The sequence below is a fragment of the Dermacentor albipictus genome, chromosome 1, assembly GCF_038994185.2.
Source record: "Dermacentor albipictus isolate Rhodes 1998 colony chromosome 1, USDA_Dalb.pri_finalv2, whole genome shotgun sequence".
Classification (NCBI taxonomy): Eukaryota; Metazoa; Arthropoda; class Arachnida; order Ixodida; family Ixodidae; genus Dermacentor; species Dermacentor albipictus.
In genome coordinates, this window is record NC_091821.1 from 9,219,898 (window position 1) to 9,240,257 (window position 20,360).

The 20,360-nt window shown below is 45.5% G+C and overlaps 1 protein-coding gene across 4 annotated transcripts in view; it reads right to left on the reverse strand.

The window, feature by feature from the left end:
* Cad99C (cadherin 99C) overlaps positions 1-20,360 on the reverse strand; it is a 213,135-nt gene that overhangs the window by 19,070 nt on the left and 173,705 nt on the right. For all 4 annotated transcript variants that reach the window (XM_070538905.1, XM_070538899.1, XM_070538913.1 and 1 more), the window contains 11 exons: positions 20,019-20,131; positions 16,582-16,782; positions 15,256-15,393; positions 14,261-14,419; positions 13,096-13,280; positions 12,332-12,464; positions 10,589-10,671; positions 10,395-10,482; positions 6,763-6,888; positions 6,573-6,631; positions 2,552-2,795 (listed from right to left, as the gene is read on the reverse strand). In XM_070538905.1, the coding sequence (XP_070395006.1) occupies positions 2,552-2,795; positions 6,573-6,631; positions 6,763-6,888; positions 10,395-10,482; positions 10,589-10,671; positions 12,332-12,464; positions 13,096-13,280; positions 14,261-14,419; positions 15,256-15,393; positions 16,582-16,782; positions 20,019-20,131 (1,529 nt within the window). The remainder of the gene's footprint in view (positions 1-2,551; positions 2,796-6,572; positions 6,632-6,762; positions 6,889-10,394; positions 10,483-10,588; positions 10,672-12,331; positions 12,465-13,095; positions 13,281-14,260; positions 14,420-15,255; positions 15,394-16,581; positions 16,783-20,018; positions 20,132-20,360) is intronic.

The following is a 20,360-nucleotide window of genomic DNA, read 5'->3' on the forward strand; positions in this document are numbered from 1 at the left end:
GAAACTATTTACAGATTATATTTACAACAACGGTTGCAGCGCTGACCGGTTAGATTCACAGCGCGAGCCCAGTTCGTTCTTCCTCCTCTTTTCTGGAGTGATGGCGCCCACGCGCCTCGTTCAAACAAACAAATACCACACGCATGTAGCAATATTTTCCAAGCTTTTTACGTGAGCGTTCTGTACTCCTTGATTACGTAGTGCCTATATGACTGCTTGTATCTCTACTGAATCAAATGGCTTTTCGTAATCTATATAAGCCACGTAGAGAGGCTTATTGTACTCTGCGGATTTCGCTATAACCTGAGTGATTACATGAATGTGATCCATTGTAAAGTATCTCTTCCTGAAGCCAGCCTGTTCCCTTGTTTGACAAAATCCAGGGTTGCCCTTATTCTATTGGAGATTATGTTGGTAAATATTTTATATAATACTGGAAGCGAGCTAATGGTCCTATAATTTTTCAATTCTTTAACGTCTCCTTTTTTGTGGATTAGTATAACGTCTGCATTCTTCCAGTTTTCTGGGACCCTTGCAGTCAATAGGCACTTCGTATAAAAAGCCGCCAGCTTTCCAAGCATTATGTCTCCTCCATCTTTGATTAAATCGACTGATATTCCACCTTCTCCTCCCACTCTTCATCGTTTCATTTCTTGCAGGGCCCTTCTGACCTCATCGCTAGTTATAGGAGAGTTTCTGTAAAAAAAAAAATGAAATTATGGGGTTTTACGTGCCAAAACCACTTTCTGATTATGAGGCACGCCGTAGTGAAGGACTCCGCAAATTTCGACCACCTGGGGATCTTTAACGTGCACCTAAATCTAAGTACACGGGTGTTTCCGCATTTCGCCCCCATCGAAATGCAGCCGCCATGGCCGGGATTCGATCCCGCGACCTCGTGCTCAGCAGCCCAACACCATAGCCACTGAGCAACCACGGCGGGTAGTTTCCTGATCCTGTTCATTACTGTTTCTAAGTGAGGTATCGTGTCTCCTCTGAGTACTGTATACAGGTCAGCTTAGAATTTTTCCGCTGCTTTTACTATATCTTCGAGATTGCTGATGATATTATCTTTTAGTGCATACATCATGGTTTGTCCTATGCCAGGTTTCTTTTTTATTGATTGCAGGCTGCGTTCATTTTTTCCAGCTTCTTCAGTCTTTCTCATGCTACAGTTCCGAATAGCAGTTATTTTCGCCTTGTTGATCAGTTTTGACAGTTCCGCGAATTGCATAACGCTGTGCGGCCTCCAGTACCACACAACCGCGTAGAGCGCAGGACTCTGCAATTCTAGATGTACTGCGCTCACCGCGAAAGGTTAGATAAACACCCACATAAGCACAGCAGAGAAGTGGCTACGTGAGGCGGTTCGACTGATAACTGTAGAAGCGTCATTAAAAGCAAGTAATTGTTCTCCACTTCCGGCAGCGTTTTCTCTACTTCTTTTTAAATAAAAAGATGTTGATCCATAAATATTCTCATAAACAACGGTTAGTTCTTTTATTATTCGATTTTCCTTGCAGTTTGGTTGTTGCCTTGGCTCTCTCCCTTAGTAGATCGCTTAATTTTTCAACTCCTTGCGATTTTTGTTTCCAGTTGCCAATTTTGCACGAAAAGTGCTATACAATTAGGGAAAAACAGACGAGCTAACGGGCGACAGTCATCTTGCTTATGGGTTTAAGGGTTATTGCAGGATTTCATGATGGACGCACTTTCACGTTATTTTATTTCCCACCTTATCTAACCCATATCACGTGTATATGGTTGCGGGCATCTGCCAGCCTCGCGGCGAGCCGTAACTCAAGGAAATAATGTAGCAAAGGGAAAAGTTAAACGCAATTGGCATTTTCTCCGGCCGCAACTCGTTCCACGAGAGTACAGACCAGCTCAGTAACAGCCGCATCCCTTTCCTGGTTCCAGGATCAGCCTAAACAAAGAAGGTTGAACTAACAAAAGCAACAGCTATGCGCGTGACGGTTGAATAGATGGTGACAACTGAACGCATCTCGGTTTAATTGCACGGGTACGGATTTAATTGCACGGGTGCGGAATCTATGAGAAAACTGCCCTTCACATTACAAGAGATGCCGATAACTACCGCCATCTAAAAGGAGTGAAAAAGGCAGCATAATGCTGACCAATTAATAGCTGCCAAGTCTCAACATTGATCTGGCGGCGCTTTAGGAATGTGTGAGGAGTGGTGGTGTGGGTGGTGTGGGGAGGGGGGGGGGGGGGTATGCCACTTGATTTCGGGGGGGGGGCCCGGGCCCCCCCGGCCCCCCCCCCCCCCCTGGGTACGTGCCTGAACTGATAGATGCTATACTATGGATCATCTGCGCGTGACAGCGTTGGAAACCAAACTACTGTCATGCAAGAAAATTAAGAAATGACAAGAAAACTAAGTGAAACATACACGCCCTACTGGCACCATATTTAAAGAGATCTGTTGCTTCTGCTTCTGCCGGTGTTTGCCTTTTTCTATTTGCCGCGCTGATTTATAATCGCAGTGCTGCTTCTGCTATGAACTGTGGATGGTCTAGGGTATACGCACCTTGACCTGGACGACGTTGATATTGTCCTGGTTCTCTGGCACCGCGGTCTCGTAGAAGGCGCGCTCAAAGTACGGCTTCTCGTCCTGCACGTCCTGGACACGCACCGTGACGCTGACGGTGGTGATGCGCGCGTCAGGCGCCTTGTCCTTGGCCGTCACGACGAACACATGTTCCCGCTGGCGCTCGTAGTCTAGCGCGCGCCGGGTCGTCACCTCGCCCGTCTGCTCATCGATGCCGAAGTCGCTGCGACGTCAGAAACCTTAGAGTACGTTCCTCTCACACAAGTTTCCACATTCACGGACTCTTCTTCAAAAAGTGGCGTTCTACTTGATTGTGGGGACACTCGCTGTCAGCGAGGCTTAAAACGACACTAAACAGGTATATTAAGTTAAACTTCATCACTAAATTTTGCTTCTGATATTCATAAAAGGTCACTCTTCCACGAGAAAAGACTTGTTAAGCCAGAAAAGAAGCAAAAGCGAAGTACGCGTAACAATAACACCTTGAAGTTCCCTCACTAGCTTCCTTTGACGTCATGAATCTTGACAGAGTCTATTCGCATCAAGTTAATTGTTTATCAATAAAGAAAGGATACATTGCGTTCTAGAGGAACCAAACACCCCGCCTAGAAAGCTTCCAGAGATTCTTCAGAGCACAAGCGGCTCAAACGCGCTAATATATATGCTTTGAAATAGGTTACGTATACCGGTGCATTGGCTTGATCACTAAATGCAAGAAGAGAAACCCTGAACTTCGTCTTCTCCGCTAGTAAACAACCATTCTATGTCAAATAAATGCAAATGAGAGAGAGAGAAAATGATAAATGAAAGGCAGGGCGGTCAATCAGGACTGTTAGAGAGTTTCTGTTACTAATTTTTGTTTTCTACATTTTGTACACAAATATTGAAAGGGGTGCAGACCCTTGTCAAGCCAAACTGATTTCGGTTTTTTGTCTGTACCGCTTACACTATGTATGGATGTGAAATAAATTTTGATTTGATTTTATTTAAGCCCGGTTGGCAAAGTCGCACTGGAGGAAGGGAAAAGGGGAGGGAAAGATTAAGAGAAGAAGAGAAAATCTGCTGTGGATATCATCGACGTAGTACCATTTCTCTGCTCTGTATCAATGACAGTCACTCAGTCCGGATCACAGACGGTTACTCAATTCGGTAGCTTCCCAAAATCCCAGCAGCGCTTTTGTGGCCTGTTGTGGCTGTGATACCCGAGGCCGTGGTCCCATGCTCTTGTTCAAGGTGAATGGTTTTCTATCCAACTGACTTATAGCGATACAGATGTCATGTATCTCATTTTCAAAAGATGGCATGTAGCATAGTAGGTGTTCTGTAGTCTCCTCGACACCGCAGGTATTGCACTCAGCACTATCAGCTATTCCAATCAAAGACCTGTATGCATTGGTGAACGGCATACCCAGGCATAAGCGGCACATCATTGTTTTCTTACTTCGCGGAAGCCGAGATAACAGCCGCCGTTGCATAGATGGGTAGAGAGAACGCAATCGATGCTGGGTGAACTCAGGTGTTTGCTACATCTCCAATGTCTTAACATGCGCTAGCTTGCTTAAGTCCTGAGCTGTGTCAGTCCTCGATAAAGGTACAGAAACAAGGTTTGTTCCCTCGTGTGCTTTCCTAGCATCTTCGTCAGCGAGGTCGTTGCCGGAGATACCACAATGACCCGGCAGCCAATGAAACACGACGTAGTATCTTTTCGCGATATGATGGCGCGTTTCTCGTATCTCCGACACGAGCTGTTGACAGGGCATGCTACGAAAAGCCGACAAAACGCATTGTAGGGCAGCCTTTGAGCCATAGAATATTGACCACCGACTCGCCGGTTGCTCGTTAATATAATCAACGGTGCCCCCGGAGGGCAACAAGCTTCGACACGGTCAATGATGTGGCTTGAGAAATCATGTATGTGATGTTTATCGATCGTGATGGTATAACCACTGCGCTGGTGGAGCTGGTCTGAGTAGAAGAGCCATCCGTATATATGTGAACTTGGTCAAAGTAGAAAGTGTGCAAACAATCCAGAATTGCTTGCTTCAAGGCCAAGGTAGACAGGTCAGTCTTCTTTCTTATTCCTGTAACAGAAAGGCGCACTTCAGATTGTTTTAAACACCACAAAACTGGCGGTGAACGTGCCGATGGTGTGAAGTCCGACGGTGGAGAGGCACGATGAGTCTGACTTTGTTGGAGAATGACGCCTGTGGTCGTCGTTCCGGCAGGCAAGCAAGATAGCCTGATTGCATCCATGAAATGTGGTGAAAGTGCTGCCTAAGCCTGTCTGTGGTAATGTAATTCGTGATTGGATGGTCTCGAGCCATTATAACTGTTCCTGTTGTTGAGGCGCTCCGCGGGAAGCCGAGGCAAACGCGTAGTGCCTGTGCTTGCACGCTCTAAAGTGCTCGTAGATTTGACTTGCAAGTTTTAGAAAGCACGGGAGTGCTGTAGTGCAAGAATCCGATGAAAAGTGTTCAGTACAAGTGAAGCATGGAGCCCGTTGATGATCCCCATGTTTTGCCGGCGATGAATTTGAAAACGTGGACAATAGATGTGAGCGTCTTCTTCAAGTGGGCAACCTGAGCGCTCCAAGAGAGGTCTCGGTCAACAGTGACACCTAAAAACTGATGATTTTTCTTGTAGGAAATAGGCTGGTCATTGATTCATACTGGATAATGCAAATGAACTCTTGAAAAAAGCAAGCGATTGGTCTAAATTGATGATGGGTTGCTATTTAGCAAAAAATATATTCAGATATAAATCAACCTTGGCCTTTTTCTTTAGTTTTTAGTGTAGTTTGGAAAGTCTATAAAGCGGTAATTTCATCATCATCAGCATCATCATCATCATCAGCCTATTCATGTCCACTGCAGGGCGAAGGCCTCTCCCTGCGATCTCCAATTGCCCCTGTCCTGCGCCAACCGATTCCAAATAGCACCCGCACATTTCCTAATTTCGTCACTCTATCTAGTTAGCCTTCTGCCGTCCTCTACTGCGCTTCCCTTCTCTTGGCACCCATTCTGTTACCCTAATGGTCCAACGGTTATTTCATTGAACGTGAAATAGAACAAAGCCACGCGAGCAATAGATGCAGCACACACTGCGGGTCGGTTCGGGCGAGCGTACTTTTTCCCCGTCTGTATATTATGTTGCAGCTCACCTTTTGACTGCGAAGATGTTATTCGTCAGCATGAGCTCGGAGGATGTGCTAACCTGGTGTGCAGTATGGTAATAATACAGCAAAGTTAATATAACTTGTACATATTTTTCACCGTCATCAGAAAGAAGTGCTTAATATAATACGTCTGACCTACTTTTATAAATCAAAATATCAGTCCGTGGGTCCTTATGCAATGTGTCGGCGATATCGGTTGAAGTGCGTGTTTCCTTTAACAGTGGACCGTACTGTACGTTATAACTTATTGCAAACTGAGTTATATTGTGAATGATGGCCACAGTTTTTCGTGATCTGAATTTCTCCTTCTCACTACTGAACTGGCGCAGGGACTAATCCGAGCCTGTAGATTTTCAATAGAGGCTACCTTGGTTTCTCATATAGGGCTTCAAGTGGTACAAGTGCTTTGGAGATATTACTGCAACCACTGGGGATATCACCAGTGCTCTTTTCCTGACTGCTGCAGCTTCCTTTATATGAAGTTTTCTGTGGGGCCTAGACTCACTTTGTGTGGCTAGAAATATACCCAGTACATTAGTTATCAGTCCGTTAATTTTACTAGTTGCACCAAATGAATAAAACACCCGATCCATGAGCAGTGATAATGAAAAAGCTTTCTCTAAATTCTAAGAGAGATATGGCATTCGAACGTTTGTTCTTTATAAGTGTGAGAAACAACCGGAAAGATGTGGTCCAGTAACACTGGATTTATTATATTTCTTGGTAAGCTCCAGTAAACGTTGGCTCGTGTTCCTACTTTGTGCACGCGTGCCGCGGTAATCGTTCGCACAAATAATAAATTACAAAGCAATTTTTTTAACTCACCCATTTCCGGCAATCGTGTAATAAACTTCTCCGTTGGCACCGACGTCTTCATCTCGGGCCTATGGTACAAATTGGGGTGGAGAGAGCGCACGTCACTTGTATGGTACGGCAAAAGAATATTATTCTTAGCGGCTGATTCGCAAGAAAAATGTTTCGCAGGCGACCGGCAGGCACACGCGGTGATGCTCACCTGGACAGTCCCGACGACGGCACCAGCCTTCCCTTCCTCGACGGTGAAGTTGTAGCTGTCTTGCACGAAAACGGGATTCTGGTCATTTATGTCTGTTACGGCTATTTTCACTGTTGCCATGTTGAACTGCAAATATCAATCAAAGCCACCATTTTGAAATTAGTAATGTACTTCAACTGATGACTTCACTACTACTGATATGCAGACAACAGTATTGCTTACTACAGGCCCCTCTCACCGCATATTGCAATCGTCTTAAGAGGATGCAGCTGCAGAGCGGGCGAACAACAACGAGGAAACAATAAATATTCTAGCAGCGAAGTCTGTCTCCTGCTGAGACATATACCCTGTGGTCTCAGCAAAAACACCTAGTTTGGTAAGCAGTCTAAATGTTCCGAGTCATTCCTTAAGGCTCCCTCACACTAGGCCGACCTGACACCGATTTCCGTCTGCCGACTGTCGCGACAGCGTTTTTTTTTTTTTCCCCTTCGTGCCGGGGCCTCTGTCACACTGTACCGACGTCGACAATCTGCCGACGGTCAGCGGAGAATTCGGCGTCGGTACAGAGTGACAGAGGCGCCGACACGAAGGAAAAAAAAAAAACGCTATGGCCGACAGTCGGCAGACGGAAATCGGTGTCGGGTCGGCCTAGTGTGAGTGAGCCTTTAGTGATCCAGATATTTTAATGTCAGTCCCACCAAATCAGAGGCATAACACAAAATTTGAAACTTTGCGGCACCGCCTGCGGCTAGGTACAGCTTTTACGCGGCACCTTTTGTGCAGGGAAAAAAAAAACACTCGCAGTTCCTTTGTGGTCATATAAACGAAGATGTACACCACCTCCTTCTCGACAACTGCAAGGCGGACACTGAGGGCAGATTTGGTGTATTATATGGACGACCATTCGCCCTGGAAAAAAAATACTTGTCGGTTGAATTTCTTTTCCCTAGAAAATACGAACGTCTTTGGTGTTTATACTAAATCTTCGTGTGATGCGGGTGAAAGTTTAAGTTAGTTATACGATACTTAGTAGTTACATGGCATGCTGTGTAACTACTACCCACTCGTCTACAAAACTGTTAACCGTCTGTTTTCACGGACAACTTCAAGCACTTGTGTTTGCTTATAGAACTGCGCATGCTTATGCATGTTTGTACACGTTTGTGCTTGTTCTTGTAGAATCTATATTTTCTGTGGCTTCCAGGGCTCCCTGCAGAGCTTTTATGTTTTCGTGATCTTTGACTTTGTTCAGCGTTTTTCGATGCGGTTCGTGATTTCATTTTGTTTGCCACGCCACAAGGAGTTGAAGGTGCCACCCAAAGGCGTCAGCCTGTCCGGCAGTACCATCTTATTAAAAATTGATATTTTAAACTCCGATATATGTATTCAAGTGCACGTGAAACGTAGAAAACCTCCCACTAAACAATCGCTAAACCGATTTGAAGGCAATTTGCTGAAATTGAGAAAGAAAGCAACGTTCCAGAGATATTCCAGAATATAGCCTTAAATTTTTCACAATGAGTGCCATAAATAAATTATTTTTTTTAGAAATAGATGCTTGACTCGACCTTTACAATTCTATATCTGAGCACCAAGTATATAGATATCGAAACACTGTAAACTGCATCTGCTAGAGCATCTGAAGGGGACGAATATGATGTATTAGTATACCACTTCAGTCAAATTGCTATATCGTTTGCGGTGGCTTTTGCAAAAGTAATATTCAGAAAAGTCAGATCAATTACATAGTTGTGCGCATCAATTTCGCTTTCTCCAGGTGTCTCAATGGAGTCAGTTTTAGGTGTAATATATGCATTGTTTCAAAATTGATGCTTCAGCATTTATTCACGATGTCCAGAACTTTTGCAAAAACAAATAATGGCCTAAATAAAAGAAGTATACTCCAACTAATAAATGGAACGAGTCTCACCAAATTTGGTGAAATAGATGTTGAATAAAATGCCTTTTCCGTTATCGTTAGACGGGAGCTCCTGCGGTAAGCTTCCTTTGAAAATGATTGAATTGCGACAGCAGTTATGACCTCGCAATTTTTTTGTGTACTTCCCTTTACGTTACGTCGTCGCTGTTGTGCCACCTCCTCAGCGCTTTCATCACCGTACGGTGACTAAGAAAACATTGCCCACCACAACCGCTGGAAATCAAACTCACGCCACTACGACAATGTGCAGCTCGGGAGCTGGAACTGCCAAAGGGAGGTTATCTTTACAGCGCGTGCCACGTGGGCCCGCTATGCGTATGCTCCACCCAGCCATGAACATAAACTTGAGTATAACCTCGAAATGAATGTTTTACAGTAAAACGAATTCGCAGTAACAACATGTCATCATCCATTAGTCTGCGGCCGCTAAAGTGGCATCTACCTCTCCCCTTTCCCGAGCTGTGCATCGGGTGACTCCGCTCCCATTGGCAGAAATCCTCCGTGTCAGGCCTGGTGGTGAAGCATAGAAAAAAAATACCGAGTACTGCCGAAGTAAAATGAGGGAAATGATGTACACTTTTATACGAAAGGCGCGTCTCCGTAGCTAGGCTACATGTGCACCGGCTGGCCAAAGCATACGCAGAGCGGGCAAATGTGACACGTAATGTAAAGATCACTTTCAAACCCCAAGACCACTGCGCTGGCATGTAGCTACCACTCGTGCCAGTTTGTGGGGGGTAGGTAGCGTGCGCGGCGCAGACGAAGAGATTTGTGGCGTCAGAGCGTGTGTTTTGCAGCCAAGAGCCGTCAAAACATTCATGCAGCATACGAGTAGCTGGTGCGATATCCAGCCGTGGCTCGCAGCGTGGCTGTCAGCGCAAGGGGGGGGGGGGGGGGGGGGGGGGGAGGTGCTATCTTGCTGCAAGTGTCCACCTACTGGACATTTCCATTTCGTCTGCTCATAAAGTGCTGATTGACTGGGAGCGGCTGCCTCCTTCTGGCACGTACCCCAGCCCCGCCAATCAGAACTTCAGCGGCGGACGAAATGGACATGTCCACTAGGTGGATACTTACAGAATAACCTCCCAGGCCCATTCTCAATGTCCCTTTCGCAAAAGCTTCGTTGTCTTAGGTATCAATTAAGTGTCCTCATATCGATGTCGTCATGTCGCCGTAGTCGTGCCATCGTCTTCTTAATGCCGTCGCCGTCTCTTTGCTGTTGTACGAGTATGCCGTTGGAGGTGTTTTCACGGGATTGCTACAGAGTTTTGCACAAAGGAACAGTACCTTGGGTCTCAGCAGATAGAGTTCAGAGAAGAACGAATCACTGAAGCCTGCTGATTTACTCCTTTTTTCGGTGGCACTGAAATACGCAATATTTGTAAATTTATCCCACCAAAAGGTGTTAACGTGACAATGCGTATGCGATGCCTATGCGCAGATATTTTGCACTGTCTCGCATATCTTCCTTAAAAAGCCGCCGCTTTACTTTCCGTACCCTTGTCATGCGTTGAACGCTGACGCATTACGCGTAGCCAAAGTCAAAGTCAACAAGCTTCGTTTCTCCCAACCTCGTCTTTCGTATACATTGCGGAAAGCCTACAATATGAACTGAATACATAAAATTAAAAACTCCCCCACTATACCGGCTATTACGCGGCACCGACATGTGTATCTCGCGAAGGTGCCTTACCAAATTGTTCCTGTCTTCTGCTTTGACCTGCAGAGTGTACGAGGCCACTTCCTCTCGGTTGAGGGTTTTGGCGACCGATATTGTCCCACTGCAAAACGGAGAGATCACACGCACATAGCAACAGTCAGGTCGACCAACATGCATATAGAGCAGCGGGCACCGTATGGGGGCATGCGCTCGGTTGTTTCGCTTACCTCGATGAATCGACGGTGAACACGCCTTTGTCGTTCCCTTCGACGATCGAATATGACACGTCGTCTCCTTCGGGGTCAGTTGCCTTCGCGAGGGAATAGAGCAAAGAAATTTCAGAATGTATTTAAAAAACGAATTGCGCATAAAGGCATTTTGTTGCAAAGACAAACATTTAACAGACTATGGTGCCGTAGTAAAAGAGCAACAATAGGACCCTTGATTATGGTTACATCGGTAAACATACTTAAATTTGGCAGCAGCGCGACGCAATAAAAAGAACACTAGCAGAAGTAAAAGATGAACTATGCAAAATACCTAAATCCGAAAATGTAGAAATCAAAGAAAAGTCATAAACAAAACGCAAACCGAGATTGTATGCTAAGGAGAAAGGTCTTGAGGGCTTTTTAATGACAATAGTTTTCAGTGATAATAGTACTGTGAGTGAATACTGTCGCAGAAAAATAAGATATCCGTAAATGTTAGTTCTTCAATATATAATTAGTATGAACCCAGGGTAACAATAAGTGCACTCTTAGATGCATTACGAGTGCTATTACGCAATAAATCATTTCTAAAAAGTTCGAAGGGCCGGTTACTCTAAATAATCATAAAGAACAGCATGTTGCATAGCAAAAAAAAAATGGATAAGGTTAATGATGCGAGGGTTCCCACGTATATCTGACGACGCTTCAATTATTATGAACAGGGTAATTTTAACTACGCTCTAAAGGTGTTGTTATTTCATGCTGTTATTGCAAAGTAGCAAGTCAGTTCTGCGAAACAGCGTAAGGTGGATGAAACATCACGAAAGGAAAAAAAATGTCCTCTACCTGAATGTACCATCAAGCTACAAAGGGAACCCCTACGAGTTTATAAAAAAGAACGCTTTGCAGTTGAAGCAATATTCGTCCTAGTCATGGGATTAAACCAGGGACCAACGCCTTTCTGGGGTGGTCGCTCAACTATCTGAACTGACCAGGAGGCTAGCAGGTTGCAGGGCGAGGCAAGATTCTGAGGAAAGATAATGAAAGGGAAAAATTGTGATCCATCCGACTTTGGCACGAAGCTACAAAGGGTACGGGTTGTCTTTGTAACTTTGCTCTAATTTCGGGTAGATGACAATTTTCCCCTTTCATGATCCATGGCAAAGTCTATCGCATTGTCGCGCATCTTCATCTCGGCCCGTCAGTGGTGATTCAACGTGCCTTGTAGGCTCCAAGCAAGATGCTCATATTAACAGATCCCCTCAATTTACAGCTACGTTGGTGCGAGGACCGGCTGGCTGCAGAAAAAAAACAGACGCAGTTTCTGAAGTAGGTGAGAAGTGTTAGTCAGGCTATGTAAATCATAATGCAGGTAGGCCATCACCTGTCCACCTCATTTGCGGGGTACGGTAATTAGCCTCGCAAACATTACATGACTATTATTCAAAGCCATTTACTCATATATTTAGCTTCGGGAAATCCAGCAAAGCTTTCAATTACATGTTCACAGTAATGTTGATGCATGTTAACGAGTCGAGAGGTTTTTATATGTTTGGCTTGATTAGCATGAGTTTCGCTGTTTTGTCGGTGTTTTGTTTCTCGAGCCACTATTTCTTTATTGAGTCATGCACCCAGTAGATAATTCTACTAAGCAATAGCATCCATTTCTTTTTTCCAGACTTGTCGATTTCTCTCTGCCTCTTCTTTTTTTAATATCGATTTCACCTAAGTTCGTAAGGCGTATAATTGTAAGGGGCGTACCTTTAGTGTAAGCACAGCAGACCCGACGGAGGCCCCTTCGCTCACTTGTGCCTCGTACTTCTCTTTGGAAAAAACTGGGCCTCCAGTGTTTGGTCCGGGTATAACTATCACATCCAGAATTCCTTGGCTGAACCTAGATGAAAACGCGTCACGAGTATACTACATTAGAAGAAGAAAAAATCACACAGGCTCGTACTAACATTGGTTATTTACTTAGGGGAACATTTAAAAAGAAATAAAGGTAAAATAATTCGATTTTTTTTCATTTTATTTTATTCTTTCGTTACAATCAACGCTGCCGAACTCGTGGCAATTATACTGAGGTGGTAGTGTGCTGGGCAGTCAAGAATGGCGAAGATGGTCGAACTAATATAGAGTCGTTACGCTATGCCCAGCTCAAGAGCTAAGTGACACGACAATTATATTCGAATTCTGCTCTGAAGCTTGGCCTGTATGCACAATGCAGTTTGTACACTAGAGTGATTTGCATGAACATGCGCCAGTTAATGGTGACATCGAACATATTATTGGCGCAGGGGACTGGTCAACGTCGAACAGTTCATGTGAATGGAAGCTTTGTGACTTCGGCTTCTTTTCGCCCCTGGTCACTAACTATACAGTGAAGCACCACGCAGCATTTCTATCGGCTAGTCTGCACGGCGGATGATGAAAGGAGGATAACGCAAAGCAATAATTTCCGTTATATTGCACCATGCAGCCAGCGCGCACAGTGCGACGACGAGACGAAATGCAATAAGAGGTACCTGGACCCGGAGTCCGTTGCTTGCACGGTGATGCTGTACTGTTCCCCGGAGGATACCCTGCCTATGACTTGCACCACGCCAGTGTTGGGGTCGATGCGGAACTTGTCGCGACCGTTGTTGGACACGTGATACACGGCGTAACTGATGCGAGCGAACTCTCCTTCGTCATCGTCTCGGGCCTGGACCTGCGAGCAAAGTGCGTTTCGACATCATGGCACGCAAAATGGAAGCAAACTGTGTGGTAACGATCGCCTCTACTGTTAAACGATATGTCTTATTACTTTTCTCCCAAACATATTAGAGTTAACCCATCGCTAGGAATGTCACCTTGTAGGGAGCTATAGATGGCATTGGGGCGAGTGCTTCCGTGTCTATAGGAGCCATGTATGCGTATTAGGCGGGACACTTAATCACGCTGTTCAGGCTGAAAAAGTGAAATTTAATTAACTAAGCCAGCCCCGTATGGGCGTGTGGAGGTTATCCTGAATTATTTCCATTCCTACCGGACCTGCACGCGTATGTACGTAGTTCTCCCCTCCCTAACTCTCCCCATGTCGTCCGACCTTGTCTGCTTCCTTTTGTTGGGAAACTTGGACTACTCCGCCTGAATTCTTTCGTCTTGACCCGAGACGACTTGTACTTCGCATACGGTGCGTCCAGGACGTCTACCAAATCTCCCTCCCCTGTAGCCACGTGACTACGCTGCTGTTTTTTTCAGCAGCGTAGTCACGTGGCTACAGTTTTCTTCATTCATTCACCACAACACAGTTTATTCTAGCAGAAGCCCAAGCGACGGGGTTCGCAAATATGGTATGCAGGTCTGATCAACAGCTGTGGAAATCTGAGCTGAGCTTCATGAAAGTTACGTGTTTAGTCCTGTCAGCATCATAGCTACTTATAACCGCGGTCAGCAAAACTTTATCTCGTGGACCATACCTTGTTCACTAGTGGACACCACCACACAGAGCTTGCTGATGTACTGACGTCACTTGACGTGCCAATTGTGCTCATGTGCAACGCGCGCGCTCGTATCTCTCGTTGAACTGTTTTGCCAGTACTGCCGGAACTATCCGCTTGAGGGATAACCTCGTAAGAGAGGTTGACAGAAGTCTCAACACCGGTCACGATTAAAGTCACACAATAAGAGCGGTGGGGACATGCTTACCTGCGTGACGTTTCGCACTCCATCTCCGGCCTGGATGGTCACAGGGCTCAGGTTGGGAAGCTTCGGGCTGTTGTCATTGACGTCGTTCAGGTGGACGCTGAGGGAGATGGGCGCGCTGCTGCCTTTACCTGGCTCGCTGTTTACTTGATGTGCCACGACCTGAAATTGATTTTTTCTTTCTGTTTTCCTGTTATAATTTCGACGCGGGGAAACGACAATTTCCGCCGGCTGCTGCTTATGGCGCGGCCGCGCAGGCATTATGTTGAAAGCGATCTTCGACAGGGCCAGTGCGCGCGCGCTGATAGCTTCGTGTGCGCCCGCTTAGTTCGCGTTGAAGCACGAGGCAGCACGAAGGTCAATTCACTCGCTGCTGCTGCCGCGCTTCCTCACTCCAGCGTTCTGACAGCGAGTTTTCGTAGTCATCGAGTGATGCGTGTTCATGTTTGCTTGTGCGCGCGCGACACAATCCTTGTTAATTTAGTTACTATGGGAATGTTTACAAGTTCGTACGGCCGCTAAAACTACTATCCTTACTTCGTATAGCTGTCTACTAATTTGCTATCGCAATCGATGCTTCGTCTTTCATGCGAAACTCCGGCTTCATGTACACTAGTTGATAGCACGAAGTGCTGCTTAATAAATGCTGGATGTAGTAACGTTGTTCACGACTTAGTATGTAGATATCGGTCGTGGGAAGATTTTCCTCACTTGTGTTGGGAGCCACAGCCCGTGAGGTATTTATCTAGCATTATTGTTATGCATCGACAAATGCACTAAGTGCGGACCCTCTGTGCGTTTGGTCTGAAATTGGTGCGTTGTTTCTCAAAACGTTTCTCAAAAAGTAGATGCGACGCTTAAGTACAGATGGTAGCCGTAGCCTCATAAGCTGGAGGATATTGTTACGCAGCTAGCTGCATTGCATTTCCTGCTTTATTTTTTTTTCTAGTGGTGCCCCCACCGCAAGTCGCGTTACTTTATTTCCGGACGCTACGAACCTGAAAGGTGTGAACGCTTTGGTTCGGTGGATCCCTGTCAAGTTCTTGCTCGTTGACCACCAAGATGCCCTCACTGTTTACTCTGAAGGCGGTCGTGGTGAGCTCGAAAGTGTACTCTGGCAGTGGGTCGTCTTCAGCCTGGATTGCACGAAGAAAACACAACAGTATTTATTATTACATAACTCTAAACAAAAGGGATGACATGAAATGATCAAGTATTTGTGTAATTGAAGTCTGGTTACGAAGTATTGTTATAACAAAAATTAAAATAAAATAAACAGGCAAACTCTATAGGTATATAAAAAAATCAAGTTCATCACACACGTGGTAAAAAAGCAAAGCGGCAAATGTGCGTCAGATGAACAGGGGGGGGGGGGAATTCTCTAAACAAAAACCAAGAATTAAGAACACTGCCGAAGCTTACACCTTATGGAAGGAAGAGCATCAAAAAGGGCGCGTCATCGTTTGTCAAGAACAAAGGCATTTCCCACGATGTATTTCGACGGTGTTCGAAGAAAGCTCGCTGTAACTACACTACGGTGTACGCCACGATTTCGTTTTACCAAGGAAAAATGGTGCAACAAACAGTGAGTTGATTGACCTCTCGGTTCAAGCACACCGGAAGATGCTTGGGTGCATTTGTGCATTACAGCACTTTGGGATATGGCAAACGCAGCCACAAGGTAGAGTGAGGAAGCCTAAATTAACTATTGTATTCTGAACTAAGTAATGCCGCACAGACCTCGAAACGACGCATTCTTTTCATTGTTTATGACCATCCCGATAGCTTGTACAACTTATACGGGTTGCGCATGCCTCCAGCGATGTATGTACGTACAGTGCTCACGGAATGAAACGCGACAGGGAGCATTTAGTAGAAGCCTGCATATGTGCAAAGTACTCGAGAGTACCAATTCATGTCGCTAGGAATCTGGTCTGAGTGTACGCGCCAAAATTACGTCGATGTGACACGAACTGGCGCCGCTGGAAACAAAAGTATGCGCATTATTTAGCCTTAAGTTGATGCGTTTTATTCCGTGGGCTCCGCACATAACGCGCACACACACAAAAAAGCTGACAAGCGGCAACATTTCCCTGCCGCGCAGCTAGCCGGTGTCGATACCGTTTTTCGCAGCGTATACTGCCTTTTACGCCGCGTGCTACTTTATTTTCAGATATATTTGTGGAAAGACAAGGGAAAGACAGGCTACAGTGTGTTTAGAATCGTGATGCATTTAATCTGCCCTAGACACGCCACACTGTTATTCGACTCGTCTTATTGCCATGCATCATGGCCCCACGTACGTGGACTGCGTAGCCACTTACGATGTCGTCGTCGCTGACCATGAAGTAGAGGGGCTCGTCGCCCCTCGGCTGTGTGACCACGTACGTGCCGACGGGAGAGTTCTCGTCCACGAATCCCTCGGTGGCCGAAGCGAGCAAGATGGGCGGGTTGCTGTCCACCACCCGCACGCCGATGGTCAGCCGGGCCGTGGCGAACCGCCGGCTCGCAGTTTCTTCTTCAGCCTGCACCCACGCGTCCCTCGCGCTTAGCGATTGCACGCCGAGGGAACTGTTCGACCAACGTTGTGGCATTGTGGGTCTCGCCTATGACGTACGTGTAGCTATACGGAATATGACGACGTGTATTTTACACTTAATTTTTAAATCTACGATTCCGTGCCACCGCTGGTGCGTTTTTTTTTTATGCTTCCTGATGCTGTATAATCACCTTTGCACTCCAAATGAGCGTTCTAACGAGCAGACTAAATGTGCCTCGGGGTACACCTTGAGCAATAACGTGTACTTGTACCATGGAGTAGTGCCGCCTCCGTGTCCCGCGAGACGTAGGTGCCCTGAGCTTTCCTGGGAGGTACTGCTTTTAACGAGATACTTCCGTGTGTTATGTGCGTGCTAAGTTCCGTATGTACTATGTGTAATGTTCAATTAATGATCGAAATACTTTGGAGTAGCATGCGAGGCATGCCGCCACGCAAACCTCTCCGGTTTTCATTACTCTCTCTCTCTTTCTCTCATTCTTTCTCTCTCTCTCACACACACACAGACCACTTGATACAAGAGTAAAAAAGTGAGTTTACAACAAGAGGAACTTGCCTCCACCTAAAATTTCTTGGCGTGCATCGCTTCGCGGCGAGTATAGTTTCGCGATTATTTTGCGACTAGCACACAGCCGTGCGTATATACTTCTTTCATACACTGAACGTCTCAAATGTTCACATAAGGGTGTCCCAGGTATCATGCATCACGTTTTCAAGAAAGGCGGGCCATTCTACACGAAAATAACAAAGTGCATATATTCACATTCGAGTAGGGTAGCTGCCAGTATTTCTGTTGTTGATGATGATGTCATTCAATTTATTAATTAATTGTAATTACCTCATCATTTTAATTACTCCTCTGAATGCCGCACTGCCTACGAATAATTTGTAGGAAGTTGAAAGAAACCTAAAGCTGGCATGTCTTAAGCCAAGTATTCTTTGGCGGCATTTTTTCTTTTCGGCTGATAAAGAAAGCCCGTGAAAAATGAAAAATATCACGTGAGTAACCGTCCGCCCGCATCGAAAAGCAGCGCATTCAAACAAGCTCCATAGCAGTCAGTGGCCGAGTTGGCGCTCTGTCAGGTGCGCCCCCGCCCACACCCCGCCCGCCAGATCAGGGCGTCTTGGTGTTGGTAAGGAAAAAGTGCCGATAACTGGTGATTGATGCGCCGTGGCAAGAGTGCGCTCACTTACTGCCGTACAGCCTGTTTGAGGGCGCTGCTTCTTTGAAAAAAAAAATCATGGAACTTTACGCGTCAAAACCACTGTCTGATTATGGGGCACGCCGTAGTGGAGGACTCTGGAAATTTGCACCACCTGAGGTTCTTCAACGTGCACCCTAAATCTAAGCACACGGGTGTTTTCGCATTTCGCCCCCATCGAAACGCGGCAGCCGTGGCCGGGATTTGATCCCGCGACTGGCGCTGCTTTTTAATGCGGATGGACGGTTAGTCACGTGATATTCTTCATTTTGGGTGGGCTTTACTTATCAGCTGGGAAAATAAAAGGGCAAAAAGTACCCGGCGGAACATGGGCCAGCATTGATTTTTTTTTTTTTTTCAATTCAGTGCAAATTCTTCACTGACCCGCCGTGGTTGCTCAGTGGCTATGGTGTTAGGCTGCTGAGCACGAGGTCGCGGGATCGAATTCCGGCCACGGCGGCCGCATTTAGATGGGGGCGAAATGCGAAAACACCCATGTACTTAGATTTAGGTGCACGTTAAAGAACCCCAGGTGGTGAAAATTTCCGGAGTCCCCCACTACGGCGTGCCTCATAATCAGAAAGTGGTTTTGGCACGTAAAACCCCATATATTATTATTATTAAATTCTTCACTGACAGCGCAGAATTCAGAGCAGTAATATAAAAAAATTGATAATTGCAATTAATAGTTAAATTGAATGCATCCACAAAACAATTACTGGCGGCTGATCTACTCGACTGTTAGCAATATGCGCTTTGTTATCTTCGCGTAGAATGGTTCATATTTAAAAAAAATGCTATGCATGATAGCTGGGACCACTCTGTTTTATCTTTACGTTTGTTCTAGGTTTGTAACCTAAACATGCGGATAATGACCACTAGTAGTACTGCTCCGAAAGCAGCGATACATAAAATGTAATGCACGAATTTGCTATATTATGGGCTCATTACGCAATAAATAAACTATAATGCAGGAATTTGCTATATTATGTGCTCATTTCCCTTTTTCGATCGTTCAGAGCAGGGTAATAATAAAATTCGCGAAGCACGAAAACGAAGCCAGCGCTTCCACTAAGATGTACCGATGAAAACCGGATAATAAAAGTTGTTTCAGAACAAAGAAAAACGGAATACTGAGTTCGAGATATATAGAACATGCTAACGTCATTGCTTTGAGCTTCTTCGTACAACGCACGGTTTTTCGCATGGGAAAACGAGCGGTACCTGTGCCTTGAAATTCAACAACGAAACTGTTTAATGTTTTTTAGCGGTCGCGTTTAACTGTGGCCGTTCGCGTTTCGTTTGCCCGCTGTTGAATATTCATTATGTATACTGTTTTACGGCGCTGCCACTTTCGTGCCGCAGTACTGAATTACCAAAACTCTGTAAGCATACTGCACCCCGCACCTGACTTGCCCTAACCAAGATAGTTACGCTATAGAGGCAGCGTGGAAGCAAATGTCGCATTTGGAAGTTTGGATAGCGCCAGGAACGGAGGATGGCAAGGGGTGACGTTTGACGAGTCTGGACCAGTGCTGACGCCTTATATACAGTATAAGCCTGGAGGTCCACCACATAGTTTAAGTCAGACGAGATGTGTGAAAAAGCGCACTGGCGGACTTTGCGCATCGTGTATTTCTTGTACTAAAATTGCGCAATTAAAAGGTAAAATAAGTTTTTCGTGGCAGCTTACAGTTTATTGTCTCTGCAAGAAAGAATATCTGCTCAAGTGTCGTAAAATAACGCGAGCTCTAGCTATAGGCGCGTTTACATGCCATTCAGAGCCTTAAATATGTTATGCGAGCCCCGGTGGTTTAAATCATTGGCAATAAGTTGATGATAACAAACGCTCCTTAAGCGACCACTTCTCCCGTCGCTTGCGTAAGAGCCTCTCTTTGCTCGTTATCAAACAGAAGAGGGCTTTCTCCGTGATTATTTTCCCCTTAACTGACTTTTTATTAGCTTAAACAACATGCAAAGAAGCTATTGCCATAGTACGTACCTTAACAATAATTTCGTAGCTTTTCGCCAATGCCCGATCAACAGGTTTGTGCTGGCGGACTAGGCCGCTCTCTGTGTCGATATCAAAATAGTTGTGATAGAACGCTGGCGTTCCTGCGAAGGTAAAACAAAAAAGAACAGTTAATGAAAAATACAGGGGACACTACACAGCTGCACAAAGTTCAGGCAAGCTTGTTTGAATGAAACATTACATCTAACATACATAGAAACTGTGACGTAATGAACAAGAAGAATCAAGCGAACCGAAGGCCTCGGTCGTTAAACGTATATGGAGCTAACAGACAAAGCCAAGAGGCCTTTGTTTCGCTGCATTGTCTGTTGG